The following is a 22,035-nucleotide window of genomic DNA, read 5'->3' as shown; positions in this document are numbered from 1 at the left end:
GGCAGTTGAAGGCATGCTTATCCTTCTGACATCCCTGAAATTGCACTGCACTTCTCCTCTGTTTCAGTGAAAGGTCAGTCCTTAGTATGGGACAGCGTACAGTTAGGGAGGCCGGCTTAAGCGGGCCTGAAAACCAAAGTTTTTGGTCTCAGGATTGTGATCAGAAATGGTGACCTGGATCAATGTGTTTCTGATTTGACAGCTGATGTCCTGTGATTTGCTAGAAACACTCAAGTTCAGTGTTTTGGAATTGCAAGAGCACCTGGATACATACAATGCCAAACGAGAAGCAGCTGAGCAGGTCAGTCTGTTTTTACCATGTAAAATAAAGTAGTTGCTTGTGACACTAGAAGCGCTAACCTGGCATAATAGCTGAGATGGAAAGCAGAACCTATTAACACTTGCCTCAGGGTTATACTGAGAATGTTGGGGCCTTGGAGCTCTCTGTCCAGTAAATTCCTATCTTTAGCTTTTAGAAATTGGCCCTCTAAGAGCCTAAGAGCACAATGGAAAATGAGCTTTATAAAACGCTTCTGTGTTGAGACTGTAATAGCTGCTGTCGACATTGCAAGTGGGGGTATAAAAGCGGTATTTCCCGGAGAAACACACAGTGATGTTGTGGTCCAGAAAAATCTGCAACCTGTGACAAAGTGGTGATCTTTTTCCTGTGATGTGTATGTGGGCAAGCAAAGGGAGAAATAAGCACACAGTATATTGTAGATATTACCTGCAAAGAAATGTTTAACTCCAGTCTGGCACTGCAAAACACAGTTGTTCTATTCCCTGAGAGTAAATCCAGTATATTTTCAATTGGCAGGGGCAGAAAAACTTAAAGGAAAAAAAGTTTCTCCTTTTCACACAAACTGCATACAGTAGGCGTTTTTTCCCCTAGAATAGATGAGTCTTTCATTAATAAGTACTAAATATCTATCACATGTAAAGGCCTATGAAAAAATGAAGTGTTAAACCTAGTTCTTATTCCCTAAATATTCCAGATAGGAATATAAAGCACAAATACTGTGCATGAATACTTAGTAACAAATGTTTAAATTATAGCTATAAATAAAAGTACTGGCAATGAAAGAGACTTCCCCAAATCATACAGGTCTAACAGAGAACAGATGCAAACCAAATCTATGATTTCCAAGGAGAGGTCACTTTTGGCTGATAGGAAAACTTCATGGAACAGAGATGCAACCTTAGTCCTTGACAGATGTTAATTTTAGATTGGGGGATTATCTCAGGAAAAGAATATGGTATAAGAAAATATTTATTAAGGGGGTAGTGATCTTATATCTGGACTGAAATAGTAATGACAGATTGGAGAAGAGGAGAGTGTTCAGTAGCAAGAAAGTATCAGGCAAGATCTGGTCATGTTACAAATAATGTTGCTGTGTGTGTAACTTCTTATACATGTCTTTTACGTATATATGTTCACATCCCTGTTGGATATCTATCTAGGAGTGGAACTGCTGGCTCACAGGGTATACATCTGTTCAACTTTAGTAGATTCTGCCAAGCAGTTTTCTAAGAGAGGTTACATCAATTTACAATCCTATCAGAAGTGTGTACAGGAGTTACCATGCCCTAGTACCTTTGCCACCACTTCGTATTGCCAACTTTTAACATTTTGTCATTTTTGGTGGATGTGAGGTAGTATTTCATGATATTATTTTGCATCTGTCTGATGACTGTTTGAGCACCTTTTTTTTTCTTCATTTAGCTATTTTGTGAATTGTGTCTAAAGTATCTTGCCCAATTTTGTAAATGGGTTATTTGTGGTTTTCTTATTGATTTGTAGTTCTTCATTCTAAACACAAGCCTTTTACTGGATGTATGAATTACAAATTTTTTTCCCCCTCTGTGGCTAGCATTTCCACTATCTCAATAGCATTTTTTTTGATCAGCAGAAGTTTTTCATTTTACTTAGCTCCAGGTAATCCATCTTTTCCATTATGGTTAGTGCTTTTCTGTCTTCAGAAATCTCTGTCTATCCTAGAAGTTTGATTGCTGTGATAATAGTCCCCATGAATCATGCTCCTCTGTGTCCACGCTTCTTTGCAATATGACTTTGCTGTTGTTCCTCCCATCAAGAGATGGAATCTGTTTTCCCACCTCTTAAGTCTGGGATGGCCTTGTGACTTGCTCTGACCAATCAAATTAAGAAGTGATGCTGTGCAACCTCTGAGACTAGCACTTAAGAGGTCTTTTGCAGCTTCTACTTTTGCCATCATGCCTGTCAGAGTGTAAATTGGAACAAACTCTGGAAAACTATTTGACCTCCAACCTCCAGGAGGATGAGAGGCCATGTGGAGGAGAGTGGAGGCATCCAGCGGACTGCCAGCATGCCAGGCACTTGAGGAAGGCCAGCTTGGAACTTTCAGCCCCAGTCAAGCCATCAGATGACTGTAGACTCATGAGTGACCCTAGGCAAGACTAGAAGAAACTCCCAACCAACACAAAGATTTATCTTGTTGTTTTAAGAAGCCATTAAGTTTTAGGGGTGATTGGTTATACAGCAATAGATACCACTTACAACAGGAGAACATCAAATACCTACAAGTTAAGTCTATTTAAAGATGTGCTAAACCTCCACACAGAAAATTTCAGTTATTACTGAGAGAAATTAAAGGCCTCCCGAATAAATGGAAGGCTATACCATGTTTATGACTCAAAAAAACTCAACAGTGTAAAGTCATTTTTCCCCAAAATGATCTATAGATTGAATGCAATCTCATTCAAAATTTCAGACAATATATTAATGGAAATTGACAGGCTGATTACAGTCTTGAACACAGGTCAGGAAACTATAGCCCTCAGGTCATATCTCTCTCCCTGCCTGTTTTTGTAAATAAACTTTTTTGGAACACAGCCATCCCATTTGTTTACCTATTGTCTATGGCTATTTTGCACTGCGACACAGAATAGTTGCAACAGAAAATCTATGGTTTGCAACACCTGAAATATTTACTGTCGGCCCTTGACAGAAAATGTCTTCCAAATCTTGTCCTAAAAGAGCAACAAGGTCTAAACAACAGAGTGAGACCTACATCCAGTAAGACCTATTAAAAATCTCAAAAGAGTGTAGTGCTGGCATAAAAATAGACAAATAGACCAATAGAACATAACAGACCCACACATATATAATCATATAATTTACAGCAAAGGCGCTGTGGCAATGCAGTGGGAAAAGAATGTTCAATGAGTTGTGCCGAATCAATTACAATATTTGTATGGAAGAGAAAAATGAATTTGATTCCTTCCTAAGCTACCATCTCACCATTTCTTATCCCATCTATTCTGTTACTTTTTCCTTCCTTTCTTAACTTATTTTCTATCAACCATTTTTCATTATTCAGTTTTTCCCCTCTAATAGTTTTTTAGTTATACATTCTTTTATTATTCCTTGTGTCTTCTAAGGATCACAGGTGAAAGCCTGGGGTATTTATCAGGACCCTGCTCTCTTTGCAGGAAATTGAACAATTTTTATCTCATCTCCCCAGCACCACGAGACCGAAAAGTCTCTGCTTACCTTTTCATCCTCCCAGATGCTATTACTTGCTTTCTTAGCCTCTCCTCCTGCACATGACAAACATAGGAACAAGCGCCCCAAGAGCAAACTGCACACAGATTGGTAGGCTCCCTTCTCTGCAGTTATCTTTTCTCCAGAATCTTGGCCCTCAGTACCTCACTACCTGTGATAGCCCTGTTTTCCCAGCCCAGTGAACTATAAGCCACTACTTTTTGTTCAGCTTCTGAGCCCATGGACATCAATGAGCAAGTCCCCTAGGGTAATGCTGGAATCAATATACAGCTCCCTTCAGGACTTTTCTCTAACTCCGTAAATCCTTCTGGCTGGTGGTATTCAGCTTCCATAGTTGTTCTTGGAGGACTGGCCTTATACAGGCTACCCCATCATACCCAGAAGCCAAACCTCTCCAGTTAAATTTTAACCTTTATTTGAGCCTTGAGTAAAAAAAAAAAAAAATCCATCATGGGAAAAAAAAAAACATCCATCATGACAGGAAGACTGTTACATGTGAGTTGGAGAGTATTCTGTACACAAACCGTCTACCATATCTTGTATACACTGACTGGGAAGGTGTGGACCTGTACTTTTGCAGGCCAGCGTGCAGCCACGGGACAATAGGGTTGGGGCTTTTCTTGTAACAGAATAAAAATCAGAAATAATTACTTTGAATAGTGCCCCCCAAATGCCATATCATAGGCATACAGTATAAAAAATTATATTTAGTAAGAACAGGCCATTAAATAAGCAGTTGAAATTATTTTTTTCAAATTTATCAGTATACTTGGACAAACTGGGCCAGACTTGTGATGATGATGAAGTGTGTAGGCATTTTAACATTTTGAGTGAATAAAGATTAAGGTACAGATTCCATGATAGATGTCAACTGAATTTTGCTCATATAAAGAAATCTGCTAGATAGCTTTTGACAATGACTGCCAGCAGCTGTATCTTACTAGGAAAGCCTAACATGTTTTTTTCTGAGATGCTGTCAAGTAAAGAGCCTAAGGGCCCGGGCAGGCTGAGGAACCAGGATAAAAGGGGACATAAGGTCAAAGAGATTGTTTTGAAACAACCGAGACATCTAATTTTCATTCTTTGCATGTAGACCATTAACAGCTACAACTGAGAATTTCAAATGTCTACTACTGAAATATTTTCAAAGAGTAAACAATGTAGCTAGTAGTTTCTCTCAAAAGTCCTAATGACTTCATATATATATATATATATATATTTTATTATATTTAATCTATCACACAAAAAGAACTAGGAAGTCGAAAGAACAGGTAATATTAATAATATCAAACTGTCGAAACATAGGAGCTTAACTTGAAGGCTCTAAGCTTTCACTTTAGCTTGGAAATTCTATGACTCCAGTGTTTTTTCCCCACTAAACCATAGTGTTATTATTTTCTTTTTATCTGATCGAGGAAAAGGTACCTTATAAATATCCATCCTTAGGACTAGCCCCTGGAAAAGGAAAATCCACATTTGGCTTCTGTATTCAATATTCATTGGAGATAACGTTTGTCATTTATTGCTGTCCAAAAAGGAAGGAAAAAGAAAAAGAAACATAAACAAGATTTAAAATGTATTTTAGTTTCTGTTTCACTATTAAAAGTGACACAAGTCTTCTGAGAATTACACTTCCGATAAGCAAACAGACCTGGTTAATTCTTTCTAAGTTGCCTTTGTTAAATTGACAGGAAGGGAAGCCCATCTTTCATTTCCCCATCTTACAATAGACAAAGGTCAGGTATAGGTTGTGAAGGTTTCCAATAAAATCTACAAAATGAATATTCTTTACTGAAATGGAGTGCCACAAGGCCCTGGAATAGAAGACAGCTGATTGTGTTTCCATCAGTAAACCGTCCCCAGCGTGTGCATGTAGCCACATACACAGTATCCTCTGCTTGGGTTTGTTGCATACAAATGATTCGGCTCAAATGGAGATGAAAGTCTATGTCTACAACCAGTCCTAGGAATTCAAGTTCACTTTTTAAGACTGTTGTTTTATTTATTTTTTAAAATTTATTTATTATTTTTGGCTGTGTTGGGTCTGTTGCTGCACACGGGCTTTTCTCTAGTTGCGGCCAGCAGGCTTCTCATTGCGGTGGCTTCTCTTCTTGCAGAGCATGGGGTCTAGGCGCACGGGCTACAGTAGTTGTGGCACGCGGGCTCAGTAGTTGTGGCTCGTGGGCTCTAGAGCGCAGGCTCAGTAGTTGTGGCACACGGGCTTAGTTGCTCCGTGGCATGTGGTATCTTCCCGGACCAGGGGTCGAACCCGTGTCCCTTACATTGGCAGGCGGATTCTTAACCATTGCACCATCAGAGAGGTCCAAGATTGTTGTTTTATATGAGCAGGCCATTACATTACCAGTTTCATTATGCATTGTGCAATTACTGTATTAAAATTTACTGTTATTTATTTCTTCAGTGGTTAGACAATTGTAAGAGGACATTTGGTGCCAAAGAAGACATGTATAGGATAAACACAGATGCACAAGTAAGTTTCTTATTCTTAGTTTTGCTATATTTCTGTATCAGGTAAAATAATATGTATGCTTAAGTGTCCTTGATATTCCTAGAAATAAAGAATATTTGTAACATTTTTCATTTTTGTTATCAGAACAATCTTCGTAAAAGTTAGGTTCAATGGAATATTGGCTTAGTAATGAAAAACTCACTTTAATAAAAATGAACGGCCAGCTTATGACTGAAGCTTAATAACATTCCATAGATAAGCTCGATGAATATCTGGACAGTCCAAGTTGACTTTTAGTTGTATCTGCCTCTTTAAACATTTTTTCATTTTGCATTAGTACTCTACAGATAAATAGTCTGGTCAGGATAATGAACTTGAGTAATGTTATATACGTTCATACTAGCCCTTCCGAAGCTGAAATTCTGATTGGATAAATTATGGTTTTTGCTAGTATAAAATTCAGTGAAAATAATAGTAATATATTTGCTTAGAGAAAAGTGCACATATGTAACATACATTAAATGAGGATAAAATTAAGACCTACAAATCATTCTAATAGAAGTATAACTTCATATGGGGAACATTAATCAGTTAACGCCCTTTGCATTTGACATGAGAATTCTAACCTTTTACAACATCAGATTGTTACAGATTTCTAGTCACTGTAAAAGTTATTGTACTATTGTAATAAAAATGTGAAGTTTTACAAAACTGAAATGTTAAGAAAATAACAGTATACTCTCAATAAATGTAAACTATTTGCCAGGCACTGTGCTGAGCGTTTCACATTCATTATCTCTGTCCTTACAGCTCTGTCTAGTAGATGTTGTAATTAGCCCCATTACACAGATGAGGATACATAATAAACAATTAATAAATATTTTAAAATAAATGAGAAAAAGTATATGCAAATTAAAATGGAGGCTCAGAGAAGCTAATTTATCTAAAATCAGTAAGTAAATAGATTAAGATTCAAACCTTGGAAGGCTGACTGCAAATCCTGCTCTGTCATAAAGAAATTGTCAAATAATCTGTGTAAAGAAAGAAACGAGGCAAGATAAGGAATTAACCCCAGACTAGAATTTGATCCTTTGGATCTAATTCTGTCTTTGCCCCTGTGGCTTAAGCAAGTAACAAACTGGTTTTCTCATATATAAATTAGGTGGTTAGACTAAGTGATTTATTATACCCCTTCTACCATGAAGAAAATGAGTTCCATCTCCAGGAGTCTATGTCAATTAATATAGCTTGAGGTTTCCTACTAAGTGAAAACTGAAAACTCCGTACATTGAAGACTTCCATTGATATCTTAGGTCTCCTTTCACATTCAGCTCCTTGAGAGTGGGGGTCCCTTTTTGTACAACATTATGTATTGTCTTTTGCTGTATACCAGTATAGTCTTTTGCATGATAAGCAATCAATAAATATTAAAAATAAATGAAGACTAAATGCAAATTTCAGTACACTAAAAAGCAATCTTTTAAAATGTACAGTGTTAACATATTTAGCGTGATTTCTAGTAATTCAGAGCTATGAAATTAATTATGTCCTACAGCTGTGGTGATCGTAAACTTTATCAGTGATTTCTTTTCCATTACATCCCAAAGTAGATGCTCTGGATAATACGTGTGTAGAGTCAGTTTTTATTTATGCTAATGGAAGTGAAAAAAAGTATTTAAAAGCTCAAATTGTTGTTAGTTTCCATATAAAACTGTATGAAGTAAAACCTCAGAAATTTAGATATGCTAATATGTTTGACATTGGATTGTGCTCAACTAATATTCACAGGATGACCATCTACATAATTTATGGTAAGCAGTACGGAGCTGAAGTTCACCTTTGCTTAGCAAATCCCTTCTAAATTGATAGGAATAAATGTTATATAAACAGTGCTTCAGAGGAAACTATTTAGAAAAGCAGATTTCAAAAAGGACTTTTAGAAGCAATATTTACATTACTGCGATTGCTGTTTTAATTAGAAGTCATTCTTCTCCATTAATGAGACTAGGTCTAAGTTGCTGTAGGTATTTTAATGTAATGATTTTTAAATATTCCATAAACTGGATGTTTCACTGTGTATTTTACGTTATCTCGTTTGATTCAAACCTAGTTGGGTTGAATTTCTGGGGTTTACGAAATTACATTTGCAATGCAATTTAAAACACACAACTGCTCTCAGTATTTTACCTTCCGATTCAGCACTAATTATGGCAACTTAGGACTTAGACAGCAAAGGGTAGGCCACCCAGAATGAGCCATGCCAGAGAGAATCTTCTCATGGGCAAATACATATTACATAAAATTATAAACCAATTTTTTTCTGAGAAGAGCAAATCATTTCATATTTTCTCATCAGAAGTTTTCTACTTTACTAATGGAAATTTATTACATTTGGCTTTTTTTTTTTTTTTGGAAAGGCTTATAAAAACCCAGATAGAAGACCACTTTCAGTAGCCAACTTTCCCAATATCCCACTAGTTTTATTCTTTGTAGCTTTTGCACAAGAAATAAACTGTAGCCTAAATGTAGTTTAGCTGTTATTTGGCAAAGAGTGAAAAACACCCTGGATTGTTACAGTAAATGTCTTAAAAGTTTTATTCTGGAAGTAGCATCATAAATTTTTCTTTTGGGTGTAATTTTAAATGTTCTTCAGTTTGCCTGGGACATCTGTGACCCTAGTTAAAATGATTTGTTACACTAATTCTTGGTCTTTTTCTTCCTTTGTATTTTTTGTGACCCGATCACCTTCTTGCTTAGCAAATGGAAATTCTAGCAGTAAGTGACCTGTCTTAATTTATAGACTACTTATCCATGTCAGACAAACTGGTTTTCATCTGCCATTTGTGACCTAGCAATGTTTTGTCATGGACTGCTTTAAGAGTAGTGTGTGCTTCAGTTTTGCATAGCCCTAATCCATGAAATGTTTCAATCCTACAAAGACAATACGGTTTTATAATTAATCTGTATAACTAGGGGCTGCCTTTATACAGGTCTCTAACACGTCTCCTTTTATATTAATTTTAAGAATCCAAGTGCATTTGTTAATTTCATTGTCTTGTTTCAGTGAGATTACAGATTTGCTTTTTTTAAAAAAAGGAATTCATTTTAAAGACAAACTATTCTTACTTTTTAGGTGAGAGGTTATCCAGAGTTTTACTTTTTGCTTTATCAAGCACTTGTTGATAAATGCAGTGAGATGTACATCTCAATGTGGCAAGAGTATATGCACTTGTAAATTCTTCTCGTTATGAAGTTAAAGTTTTAAGTTCTAGTGAATTCTTTTTAAAGCATTCTATTTATTGCCTGCTGAAGAATTCTGTTTGTCTAATGTGAAAATGTGCTTCACACTAAAAATGAATTATGTAACCAATAATCTTTAAATTTTTATTTTAATCTCAGTCTTCAGAGCATCTTTCATCTGTCTTTCATCAACTTCATACCATATTAACTTGCTTACTGCAGAAAAATAAAGCTCAGAACAAATTTTAACAATTATTTACTTATAAATTTTTATTTGAAATATGTTGTCTAGTCAAATATGGAAAATAACACCTAAATTTAACACAGTGTTATTTATTTCTAGGAACTGGAGCTCTGCCGAAGGTTATACAAATTGCATTTTCAATTGCTGCTTCTGTTCCAAGCCTACTGTAAACTTATCAATCAAATAAACACAATAAAAAATGAAGCAGAGGTAAATATTCAGTTGTACTGGGCATTAGTAACTGATTCTAGGAAATTAAAATACATACTTACATATTTCCTTGCAGGAGTGATGAAGTGAAAAGTCGCTTATAGTGAATCTCCCACCCCCCCCCACCGCCCCAGTTAAGCATTATTGGTTTTTGAAATGATGTACTATTTCAGGACCTGTTAGTAAATCTGACAGCAGATATCCAGCGATCTTAAAAGATACGAGACCTTAAAGGTTGCAGTAGCAGCAACAGATCATCTGTAATCAGAAATGAAGTAAAGCACGTCAATTCAATAAAGACAAAATTGTATTATGAAACCCCCTAACATCTTGTCCACATAGTATTTCTATAGTTCAAGTAATGCACACAAGAATAAACATGCGAATGTTAGAAATCGTGTCATGAATAGATTCAAAAGTAGGGACTTTAGTCTTTTTCCCCCTTGTCAACCACTGGTACCAAAACTATCACCGAGGAAATCACTTTGCTTTCTAAAATGGTTAAATTTATTTAAAAAAATAAACACGTACTGGTTTATACAAAATACCCTGGGTAAGTAACCCTTTAAAATATAAAGACTTCTCATCACTGTCAAAAGTTTTTTTCATGATCATCCCATAATTCCAGGCCTACTGTTACCCAAAAAAATAACATAAATGTATTTTTACTATCCAAGATGAAGTATATATCACATGTTAAAACCAATATAAAGTTGCAACCAATTATTTTAACTTATTACAATGTAACAGTTATTACTCTTAAGACAACCTGTTTTATCAAGAGTATTTAAAGACTACTATTTGGCAGCTGAAATTATTTATTCCAAATGAACAGAGAACTTGAAATATTAACTGCCCATAAGGACTAAGTTTAACAGTTGAAAATAATCTTTAAGAGAAAATACTACCATCATTAGATGTATCTTCACAGCCAAGTAAATGCTCTTGTGTGAACATACAAATTGATCCTTTTAAGATATATTTATTTCTTTTAGGTTTTCAACATGTCAGAGGAACTTGCCCAGTTGGAAAGTATCCTCAAAGAAGCCGAGTCCGCCTCAGAAAATGAAGAAATTGACATTTCCAAAGCTGCACAAACTACTATAGAAACTGCCATTCATACTTTAATTGAAACTTTGAAAAATAAGGAATTTATATCAGCTGTAGCACAAGTCAAAGCTTTCAGGTAAATTGTGAAAGGATTTATAGGAGATGCCTTTATACCTAACTGGAAGTTTATAAAGATTGGGTTTGGTTTTCAGTTTGATGTTTCAATATTATGTCTTTGTGAAAGAAAAACATGACCTTATTTTGTTTAGTTACAAATGAAATGACACCAATCTTAGATTTTGTTCATTCTGTGATACTTTCAGTAGTTTGCTCAAATAGTAAAACAGATCCTCAGTGATTCAAAAGGAAATTATTTTTATAGGTATTAACTTAAAAGTAGCTATCTTGGGGCTTCCCAGGTGGCGCAGTGGTTGAGAGTCCGCCTGCCGATGCAGGGGACGCAGGTTCATGCCCCGGTCCGGGAAGATCCCACATGCCGTGGAGCGGCTGGGCCCGTGAGCCATGGCCGCTGAGCCTGCGCGTCCGGAGTCTGTGCTCCGCAACGGGAGAGGCCACAGCAGTGAGAGGCCCGCGTACCGCAAAAAAAAAAAAAAAAAGTAGCTATCTTTAATAATTACTTTGAGTCTCACGACTTTAAAATTCTGTGTGTTTTCAGATCTCTCTGGCCCAACGATATCTTTGGCAGTTGTGAAGATGACCCTGTCCAGACACTGTTACACATCTATTTCCATCACCAGACCCTGGGCCAGACGGGAAGCTTTGCAGTCATAGGCTCTGACCTGGACATGTCAGAAGCCAACTACAAATTGATGGAACTTAATCTAGAAATAAGAGAGTCTCTACGTATGGTGCAATCATACCAACTCCTAGCACAGGCCAAACCAATTGGAAATTTGGTGAGCACTGGATTCTGAGAAACTTCAGGCATTTAAGGAAGAGACTAAAGTGAAGGCGAATAAGAATATTAACAAGCACCTTCTATGGACCCTTGCAGTTCACTGTCAAACTTTACCAGGGTAAAAAAGTAAGAACGTCAGAATCAGATCTGAAGGGAAAAAAAAAAAACGAATCGTTTAACAGCTGCCAATACCTCCCACAGTAACTGTATGAAGAAAGAATTTTTTAAATTACTTTACCTACGTGAAAAGAAAAGGGCTAAAAGTGATGCATACAAATACATTACTTTCTGGAGAAAGAAAAGAATTCTAAGAATGTCTGCAATAATGGCCTCTAATACTGAGACATTGGAAAGCAGGTGAAATGAGGCTGAAATCGAGGCTGGTTCATTTTAGCTGAAGACCTGCAGAGATGCTTGGATTTCTAGTAGTCACAAGCATAATCAACAACTGATACTTAATCATCTACATGAAGAACATCCAGTCGGATAGATATACACAGAAAGACTTCTTTGCAAAAACTATTGTTTGTTTGTTTGTTTGTTTCCCCAACATGTGGGATAAGGGCGTGGGTGTTTTGTTTTTTGGTCTGTATAAGGAATTGTGTGTGTGTGCGAGCTGAGATGTGTGAATATGTGATAGTCATATTTTCAAGGTATGGATGTTTGGTGATAACGTCTCAGAGCATGCCTAAAAGAGCACTGCAAGATTATTTTTGAAAAAATTTTATTTTATTAGATCTAACTCTTCATAGTGTGTAAATGTTAGAACATTTTAATAATATTTTAAAACTGGGCTTTCCCAGTATTTCAAAAAGAATAATATATCTGTTAACGTTATTGGAATGCTGCTCAGTTCTCTGATCAGTGCTTATGTTACGATTGTTGATAACTAACCAAAGTAGATGCCTGCAGAGACTTTAAAATGTAAAATAAAGATGTATGCTGCCCGTCAGCTCTTCTCATTAGAAAAGTTAACTTATTTTACTCCATAATTATTATAGAAACTGTATAGATTAAAACCAGTATTTTCTTGTACATTTGTGCAATGCACTGTTATACAAGAAGAGGTGTACAAAGCTGAAGAAAAAATTGTGGTCATTGATGGTAAAATATATGACTTGCAGGCCCTGAAGTCTGCAGAATTCAAGAAGAGAGATGCAAATGCATTTTTATATGTTTATTCAGGACTCACATGTTTCACCCTAAAGGAACCTGGGGCTATGGGGGAAGATGAAAGGAAGCCTGAAGACTGACTACCAAAACACGCAATATACTTATTCGCTGTCCAAGCCTGTAGCATAACATGAACTGGATTCTCTGTCCTTTTTTAAAATAGCATTTTGTAAAAGAAATGAATGTAGTCCCACAATTCCTCTGATTTGAAAGGAACACCTTGTATTTTTTATATGCATCTCTTATCCACTGTGACTTTTCTTTTAAACTGGGCTCTGGGATTCCAGAGTTTAGAATGTAGAAATGAAATGCTTGGCTTTGCCTTTTCTTGGTGGTGCAGACCCCTGCCAGAAATGTAATTATGCTCAAGTGCATTAACTGAGGGCCCTGTGCACGCCGCTGGACTGCTGACTAGAGTTATGTTACCTGTAAAATTCTGTAACTGGTCACAGCACATTCATAATCACTGTATTTTTTGACCCTGATAAAAACAATTATTTTGATGGTGTTCTGGTACTGTAAATGGTGTCCTTTAAATTATTTAATAACTTCTGGGTGCGGGGCAGGAAGAGAGGGGTGGGTGTCTGGAGACACACCACACTTTACAGCCTATCTTACCATCCCCTATTTTTCCCACCCTCCTTATATCCTATATCCTTTTTGTTAAAATAAAAAGCATTGTAGCTGTTGGTTTGTGTTGTATTTTAAGAAAGGATGAATGATTACAGTGTGCTTAATTAAGGAACTTTTCAAATGTTGCCTTCATTATTCTTAAAAATAATTTTCCTTCGAAAGGGGAGAACAGATTCAGTTCAATTGACTAATTACCCAAACCAAACCTTCCGAACAGTTGAAATTTCCTTCTCCTATTTATATGTAACTAAGTCTATTAATAATGTAATAAAGATTAATACACATGCAGAAAGCAAGATACAGATATAAAGTCATTAGGATTGTCCTTTTGCAGATCAGATTTCCTTAAAACCTATAATTTTTTGCTCCTTGTTCTCTGGGTCCAAAGTTTGCATTTATTAACAAAATATATCAAATGCTTAATTTATTAAACACCTTATTTAGTTCCAATCAGAGCCTAGTCTTTGCTCATACAAACTTTTTCCTTTGCCCACTAAATTTATCATTTTTAAACAGTTAAGTTTGTAAAATCACACAAGATAAGAGATCTGGGTACTTCCCTGGTGGGCCAGTGACTAAGACTCCGCACTCCCAATGCAGACGGCCCGGGTTTTATCCCTCGTCGGGGAACTAGATCCAACATGCGCAACTAAGAGTTCGCATGCCACCACCAAAAAGATCCCGAGTGGGCTTCCCTGGTGGCGCAGTGGTTGAGAATCTGCCTGCCGATGCAGGAGACACGGGTTCGTGCCCTGGTCCGGGAAGATCCCACATGCCGCGGAGCAACTAAGCCCGTGAGCCATGGCCGCTAGGCCTGCGCATCCGGAGCCTGTGCTCCGCAACGGGAGAGGCCACAACAGTGAGAGGCCCGCATACCGCAAAAAAAAAAAAAAAAAAAAAAAAGATCCCGAGTGCCACAGCTAAGACCCAGTGCAGCCAAATAAACTTAAAAAAAAAAAAAAAAAATCTGGCAGTTTCTCCAAAGAAGAAAAATCCAAAGGATTTTTACACAATTTAGAAACTATTTTCTACTTTTAGTGCTATAAGATGGAGGGTGTGGTACACCCCACAATCTACCTTAAATTTAGGAAATCGTCAGACATTTTCTTGGAACAGACTCACCAAAGCCAGAGTGAGTGTACCTCCTTTTGGTCTATGAGAACTGCTCATCCACCAGCATAACCTACACTAGAGGAAATAAGAATCAATGTGATAATAATTGTACTTCATGGCATTCTTATTTTTAAATTTTCAAAGTAATCCACTGTCACTTTAGTAAATGTAAGAAATATGAACAAAACTAGAATCACTTCTCTTGACACCCAGAGAGAACAGTATTCTGGGATATTTCCTTCTAGCCTCTCAATCTCTCAAAGAAAAATCAATTTTATAAATTTCCAATTATACATAGAGTTTGACAGTGCCTTATTGGTAGAATGTTATCACCATAACTCTTATGAATCATGAGTTTTTATACCACTTTGTTCAATGTCTGAATGGCCACTAACTCTAAGTGACACATATTTTGATCCTTGCTTTCCTCAGCTGTAAAATAGGGTTAGCTGCTCTATTAGGAAAATTAATGGCAAACAATATTAAGCTTAAAGAATGATTAATAGCCATTTTAATAACCATTGAATTTGTCCTAGGATTCATTGAAGGTATATTTCTATTGTTCCTCATTCATTCAGCAAATGCTTAGAGTGAATATTATCTACCCCTTGCACATCATGTGAGTCAGACCGGTTTCCTATCCCTGTACCTACCCTCAACCACATCAGGAGTTAATAGTGTTAGTACAAAACACATCACCTTCACCCACACCTAGAGTTCTCCTCCATCATTTCTCTTTGGTCCGACCACCATTTTATCGGATCTTTGCAAGACTCCTTACAGGTTCACAGGCATCCACCATACTGCCAGAGTGAATTTTTCTTTTTAAAGGTGAATCTGTCACCATGCCCCACCACAGCTTTAAAACCTTTCAGTGGATTCTTACTGATGACATATGAAAACCAGTCGTCCTGAGCAAGGTCCAAAGAGTCCTCCCAGCCTGGGCCTATCAGCTGCACCTGCCACCATCCCCATCCCTGCCCCTGTGGCCTCCTGGCTTTCTCTACCACTGGGCCTTTGCACACATTAGCTTAGTCTGGAAAAGTTCTTTCTTCCCCTCTTTGTCTAATTCAACTCATCCAAACTTTAGCTCAGTTGTAGTGTCATTTTTTAGGCAAGGCTTCCCTGACCTCCCCAAGTCAGATCCCTTTTTTTTCTCCTACCAGGCACCAAGTAGGTCTTACATAGTGCATACCAGTAGTTTTATGCAGGAATTAATGGCCATCTACCTGCTACACTGGAAGTTTTATGAGGGCAGAGCCCACAGCCATGTTTTTCTACGGTAAGTGCAAGGCTGACTTAATTGTAGTTTTCACACTTCAATTCCATAAGCAATACCTGGGGCGCTTATTCAGTGCTTCACCTCCATGTAGTGATTCAGTAGAGATAGGGACCTAAGAATCTGCCTTTTTACAAACACCTTACCAAGCCCTATGGTTAGAGGCCTTCCCCCTTGCTATAAAGCGTTCTAGAGACTTCAAACTCATTTTCGTTTCTTTTATTCTCCATATTTGTCTACATACAAGCATCCAAGATGTCAACAGACTTACTATATATGGCCTATAAGGTAGTAAGGGTTAACTTAAAAATGGGATGCTTAGAAAGTTGGAAGGAGGCCTAATTAGCACCTGGTTTCCATTATGTGGTTTCTGTAACCAAGAAATCAACAGCTCTCAACTCTGATTTCATTAAAATCCCTCATGTCATCCCCCACCCCCATCCCTGCACTGGCAGAGCCCTGGTGCCGGGTCTCAGTGTTTGCTTGGTAATCAGGTAGAAAGCTTGGTAATCAGGTTAGGATGAGAATCCCTGTCAGATGGCGCCAAACACTGTTTCCACTTACAGAACTGCAAGTCCATGATGACAAAGGCTAAATAAAGCTGCCTCTAACTGGATCTTTAAATACATTTAGGAGGGCTTTTAAGTTAACAAATTACCAGCTGAAGCCCACTTGAAGTTATTTAACATCTTAAAGCTGCCCTTAGCCACCCTGTTCCCATCCGTACCTGTGACATCGTGATTAGCACGTCACCAGCTCTCACAGCCTTTCTCCCTCAGCACTGACTAGACCGAGATCATCTGTAGGCCAGCCATTCTGGGTTCTGACTCTGTGTGACCCATCGCCAAACATCAGAGTCCCCTCAAACGTCAAGGCCTGGCTCTAGCCTCCACCTGCCCCAGAAGGATGCTCATCTTAACAGATGGCTTTTTATTCAATTAATTTCTTCTAGGCATCAGCCCTACAGACCTACAAGTAGTAAACCTCACATGTGAGTCCCCTCTACACTTTTCTCTCAAGTGACTAACCTAGTTGCTCTGTAAGCAATGGACAAATATTAAAGTAAAAGGCCCAGAATGTTGAGACAAGACAGGCTCTCCTAAATCTTAAGGATTTTACACAGTGTATCAATTGTTTTGCAATGCTTTTATTTGACAGCTTTGTCAAATACAGCCTTTCACGAAGTATTTTGAGGGAGCAGCAGAGAGGAGGAAGGAGAGGCATGGAAAAAAGCTCACTTGTCTGCTCCACTAGCACCCGTTCAGCAGGACCAGTGTTTTGGTTTTTTCACATTCATTTAAATGATATATTTGAAACTGAAAGTGCTGTCACAGGATAGGCGTTTGCCTTTGCATCTCCCACACAAATCTTGACGGTGGGGCCTTTTGGGGTCCACGTGGCGAACTTTTACTGGGCAGGAGCATCTAGTCTGTTTACAATTCTGAAAAAAAAAAGTGAGAAGTACATACAGAACATAAACGCTTGGCGATGTCCTGGAACTTCAAAGTTATTTTCCTAGTCCATTCAAATGCTAACCGAATGCAGTCTAAGCAAAGTCCTGTGCTAATCTTGTTCTGTCTACATCCCTTCCTAGCAAGGAGAAGGATGGGAGGAGTAGAGCATTTTATCATGCAGTCCTGCTCCCATGTTGCACGGGATTCAGTTCTGAATTGTGAAGTTTCTTTTAAAACAGTTGAAGAGGAAATCCTTCCCTGCCCTTGAAGGCTGGAGAACAAGCGAGCAGGAGAGAGGAGTTTAACATCGAAGGTGTGAGGCCAGGAACCAGTAGCAGGCCTGGCACCAGTGGCTAACCTTGGCCCTCTCCCTGCTGCGAAGGACCTCAAGCTGAGGCATAAGACAGAGCAGCAACGGCTGGGCCGAGAGCAGCGTGGTTAGAAAGTTCGCTTACATTGTCAAACTCCTCTCTCCTACTTTAGAATTTACCCTACTCTCCCAAGATCGAGATTAGTCTAAATTTTCCATACTTAATTTCTCTCCACCCACCCTGCAGTGTTCATGCTTCCGGCATCCACCTGGAGTCAAGTGCATTGATGAGGCTGTCTCTACTGGCAAGTCAAGCTCCACTAGCTGTGTGATTAACAGGCAAGTTTAGTCACTTCTCCCTCTTCAATTATCAGAGCCCTTTATCACAGTGCAGTGCTCAGTTAACAGTAACAAACAACGTGTTACCAGTTAACCCCATAAAGCTTAGGGTTAAAGCTAAAGCAACTCAGGTTTACTTCAAAACAAATCCCTTCCTGAACTCACAGGCAAAATGGAAACTTTAAAAAACCCATGCTTTTACTAAATACTTTAACTTGGGTATGTGCTTCATAAAACGCATTTGGGTAAAACCGTCAACCTTTACTACTTCATAGTAGTAGAAAGATAATCTGTTTTCTAAGTTTACTTTCTCCTACATTCAGCTGAGTCGCAGGCAAAGCAAACATTCTTCCACACTGCAAGTGAGGCAACAGCTTCTAGAGACGTTCACATGACTGAGGTTTGCAAGAGCAGGAGAAAACTAACACCAAGGCCTTGTTTCCCAGTTAAGTATTATTTCTACAACTCCTTCCAGAAAGAAATCAAAACCTCAGGTCACTGGAAATCTAGGCTCTTTTAGGAAACACATTCAAGAAACTACCCCCAAATCTTCTAATCACTACCCAGTTCAGACACAAAATACAAACATTCAATTTACTTGACAGGTGATATCCTCCACTCGATAAGGGTTATAAGACTTCTGACATGTTCTGCAAAACTGCTTGTAGTAAACCTGTGATTGGAAAGAGGAAAAACTTAGAGCAAAACCCTCCTGAACCTTTTGTCAGGATGATGCCAGTTACAGGGCATTTCTTACCTTGTTAGTGCCCTGTACACACCACACATAGGCACTTTCCCATCGGATGTTGCAGTCCTTGCAGTGATAGTAGCCATATTTCTGTTCTAAGAACTGAGCAAACGGATAGCAGAGTTTAACCAACATGACATCTGAATTAGCCTTCATCTCAGAAGCTTGGAAAGGATCTGATACTTAAAACTGGCAACTCCACTCCATATCTTGGAGGAAAGTAGAATCAGGTTCAAGTCCGTTTCCACAAAGTAATCATTAGGAAAGCTAATGGCTTAATCAAGTGGAAAAGCAAGGGCCCACTGGAATTTATGTACCGGATGATCTTGGTTCATAAAGCAAATTAACAGATTACTAAGCAGGTGTTTCCCTCAGGCAGGCAAGGGGAAAGCCAAACACATAGGGTTCCTGAACTTTGGGATTCTTCAGGGAGGGCTTCTCTCTGTAGAATAAATAGGTCTGATCTTAGAACACACATGAATGAAGTGGTTAAACTCAAGAAAAGAAATTAGACTCTGCATCCTAAAATGATCTTGGGTGAACACCTTGAAAAAAGTTCTCTATGCTGCTAATTAAGTTTCCACCAAACAGTGGTGCTGGGAATCTAAAATATGGATAAGCCATAATTCACACATAATATGAACAAAAGTAGTATTACCTTATTCTTAAGTTCTTCTTTCTCAGTGAGAAACAAGTTATAAACAAGTTTTTGGAGTTAGGCCTTTAGAATTGGAAGGAACTTTGGAGGACACTGAGCAATTTCACAGGTGAGCAAACTGAAGCCCAGGAAGGTAAAGACTTAAAGATCACGCACAGCTTGGAGCACGCACAAACTTGATTCACTCTGTGTTCCCCCACCCCCACTAAACAGCCCTGGGGAGCCTGGAAGAGACCCCAAAAGGACTCTTCCGGGCCTCTCACTACCTCTCATGCCTTTCCACTCCCCTGGGTTACAACCCCTCAATGTGCACCAGCCTTTTAAGTTTCAGGCAAGTACCAAGTGGCCTTCCAAGCCTGCTCCTCTCAGGCAGCAATGCAGCACAGCGCAGATGCTCCAGCAGTGCTATTAGATTTCTGAAGAGGGGTGCGTCTTAAGGGCAAGAGAAGATCCTGACTCGGACCCCAGTAGTCAACTGTTGACGGTTTCTAACACACTGAATGAGAAAATGTGAGTGGGATCCTTGGGAATCAACTCTCTTTGCCAGTTAAGGTCACCTTCTGATGTTCCGAGACCCATCCTAGATCATCCAGTGCAGGATCAACATAGGACTACACTCCTGTGGTCAGAGCTTTATACAGCAAATACGCTCGGTATAAGAATGTTAAAAGGGCGTTTCCTCGGCCACCCCTGTGCAACCGGTGTTTTACCAACGCAGCAACACGCAAGCTACACTGGATTGAATTCTGCCGGAGAAAGACGACTTCAGCAGCTGCCGAAAGGCACACAGAAGTGCCCGCGCCTAAGGGAGCGCGCGCCTCCACGTGTCGCGAGCAGGGGCGGGGACGGGGACGCGAGCCAGGAGGGCGCACAGGCCTGGGGCTCCTCCGCCGGTTCCCTGGCCGACTCGGGACTCACCTGGAAGCGCAGGCGCTCCTTGCCCGGCTGGGGGCTCCGCGGCAACCACCTCTCGCTCGCGGCGTCCGGGGCGCCGGCCACCGGCAGGGGCTGCTCCCTGCTCGCCAGTACCTCGGCCTGGGCCTCGTCCTCCTCGGACTGCGGCCGTTGGGGCTCCTTCCTCGCCGACCCCTCTCCCTCCTCGGGGCCTCGGGGCCTCGCAGCTGGCGGCTCTCGCTCTCCGTCCGGCCCCCCGGGCCTCTGCTCGGCCGCCGTAGTCTCGGCCCCTTCCAGGAGGGTGGCAAGGCGGCGGGAGGCCACGGGCGAGTACACCGCCACGGTGCGCGGGAAGCGCACGGGCCGCGGGGCGCCGCTCGGCGGGCTGCCCTGCTCGGGGCCCCGGCGGGCCAGCTCCGGGGAGGCCGGGCAGCTGCCGCCCGCGCCCGCCGCGCCCTCGGGGTCAAGGCCGGGCTCGCGGGCCCTGCGCAGCAGCGTACGCCGCCCCAGCGAGCACTGCACGGAGACGTCGCGGCGCGGGTTCACCTGCACGGCCACGTCCCGAATGCTGGCCCGGCCGGGCCGCGGGGCGAGGCCGGGGCCCACCTGAGACAGCAGGGCCATGAGCTGCGCCCGCTGGTAGCTGTGGAAGTACTCGGCGGCCGCCAGCTGCCCGTAGCCGGGGAAAGACGACGAGGCCGTGCCGTCAGACGAGGAGGCAACGGGAGGGTAGCCGCCGTCCCGGTGCCGCCAGCCTCCCCCGCCCGCCGCTCCCTTGCCCTTGGCGGCGGCCGGGTAGGGGTAGGGGTACGGGTACGAGTAGAGGGCGCACGCCGGGTACATGTAAGCGTCCAGCACCTCGTCCCCCAGGGCAGCCATCAGCGCACCCCTGCCGCTCCTGCCCGCCCCCGCGTCCTAAATAGGCGACCTCCCGGGGGCAGCCGGGCGCGGGCCCCACCCCCGCTGGCTGCGCTGCGCGGCCCCCCGCACCCTCCCCGCCACCCGCTGGTGTCCCCGCCGGAGGGGCCCCCGCCAGACCTTCTCGGTGTGGGAACTTCCCACACCCGGAGGTTGGCACAAATACCCTGAGATGATCTGCAAAGAAGACTTTCTTTGCGAAGCAGAACTGGTCTGTAAGTGAACTGGCTCCAGGTGAAGAGGATACCAGCAGGAGAACCATCATGGCGATTCGCTGAGCCAGGTGGTCCCCAGCCCTGGGTGATCGTCGGCGCCGCGCGGGAAGCTGAGGCGAGGCTGATTGCCTCTGGCTAGTGGGCAAAAATGCGAAGGTTTGGGGGAACTGCTTTGGGTCTGATACCAACGATCTCAGATTGTAGGTTATTTCATCATCTCAGGGCTGCCCTGAGAAATCTACGCACTGAACCCTTTCAGTAAGTGCATAGGGAAAGCATTCCAGTGCATCTGTGTCTAGGCTAATCGTTTTCTCCCTTGGAGAACGTATTCCACCCCCGCCGCGCCCCCAACCCCCCACCTCAAACGGTGACCAGGAGGTGCTGTTGAGTACCACGAGGGTCTGATGACTGTTGCTCTTCTCTGGGGTAGACAGTCGCTCTACAGATTTTCCTAACCAAATAATCTTTCCCAAAGAGAAACTGATTTAGAGTGTGTTTACATAAATGCAGAAGACCAAATCAGTCCCCAGCTGAAAGCAAATGCCTTGTCCGCTACAAACATGTTGGCCGCTCGTTACAAATAGATATCAGGTCAAATAATCAAATACGTTAATGTAATTTTTC

General features: G+C 40.8%; 2 protein-coding genes across 5 annotated transcripts in view; one reads left to right on the top strand and one right to left on the bottom strand.

Moving 5' to 3' along the window:
- The window catches only part of FRYL (FRY like transcription coactivator), a 246,900-nt gene extending 233,361 nt beyond the window's left edge, over positions 1-13,539 (top strand). For 3 of the 4 annotated variants that reach the window (XM_059067253.2, XM_059067252.2, XM_067036072.1), the window contains 6 exons: positions 203-301; positions 5,967-6,035; positions 8,772-8,789; positions 9,598-9,708; positions 10,704-10,894; positions 11,435-13,539. In XM_059067253.2, the coding sequence (XP_058923236.1) occupies positions 203-301; positions 5,967-6,035; positions 8,772-8,789; positions 9,598-9,708; positions 10,704-10,894; positions 11,435-11,693 (747 nt within the window). In that variant the 3' untranslated portion in view covers positions 11,694-13,539. The remainder of the gene's footprint in view (positions 1-202; positions 302-5,966; positions 6,036-8,771; positions 8,790-9,597; positions 9,709-10,703; positions 10,895-11,434) is intronic. The other variant, XM_059067255.2, reaches the window with a different exon arrangement.
- Positions 13,540-17,047: 3,508 nt separating this feature from the next.
- ZAR1 (zygote arrest 1) lies at positions 17,048-21,174 on the bottom strand. Its single transcript, XM_059067293.2, has 4 exons — positions 20,303-21,174; positions 18,736-18,828; positions 18,577-18,651; positions 17,048-17,316 (listed from the first exon to the last, which is right to left on the bottom strand). The coding sequence occupies exons 1-4, from the start codon at positions 21,155-21,157 to the stop codon at positions 17,173-17,175; spliced, it is 1,167 nt and encodes a 388-aa protein (XP_058923276.1). The 5' UTR covers positions 21,158-21,174; the 3' UTR covers positions 17,048-17,172.
- Positions 21,175-22,035: the final 861 nt, after the last annotated feature.

This window comes from Kogia breviceps, chromosome 6 (genome assembly GCF_026419965.1).
Source record: "Kogia breviceps isolate mKogBre1 chromosome 6, mKogBre1 haplotype 1, whole genome shotgun sequence".
In the NCBI taxonomy this organism is placed as follows: domain Eukaryota; kingdom Metazoa; phylum Chordata; class Mammalia; order Artiodactyla; family Physeteridae; genus Kogia; species Kogia breviceps.
Note: the sequence above shows the minus strand (reverse complement) of the source record. Positions and strands in the feature narration are given on the sequence as shown.

Coding starts and splice junctions, on each gene's coding strand:
- ZAR1 (XM_059067293.2), bottom strand. CDS start 21,157: ATGGCTGCCCTGGGGGACGAGGTGCTGGACGCTTACATGTACCCGGCG. Junction 18,829..20,302: donor AGGAGCGCCTGCGCTTCCAG/GTGAGTCCCGAG, acceptor CCGTTTGCTCAG/TTCTTAGAACAGAAATATGG. Junction 18,652..18,735: donor GTGTACAGGGCACTAACAAG/GTAAGAAATGCC, acceptor TTCCAATCACAG/GTTTACTACAAGCAGTTTTG.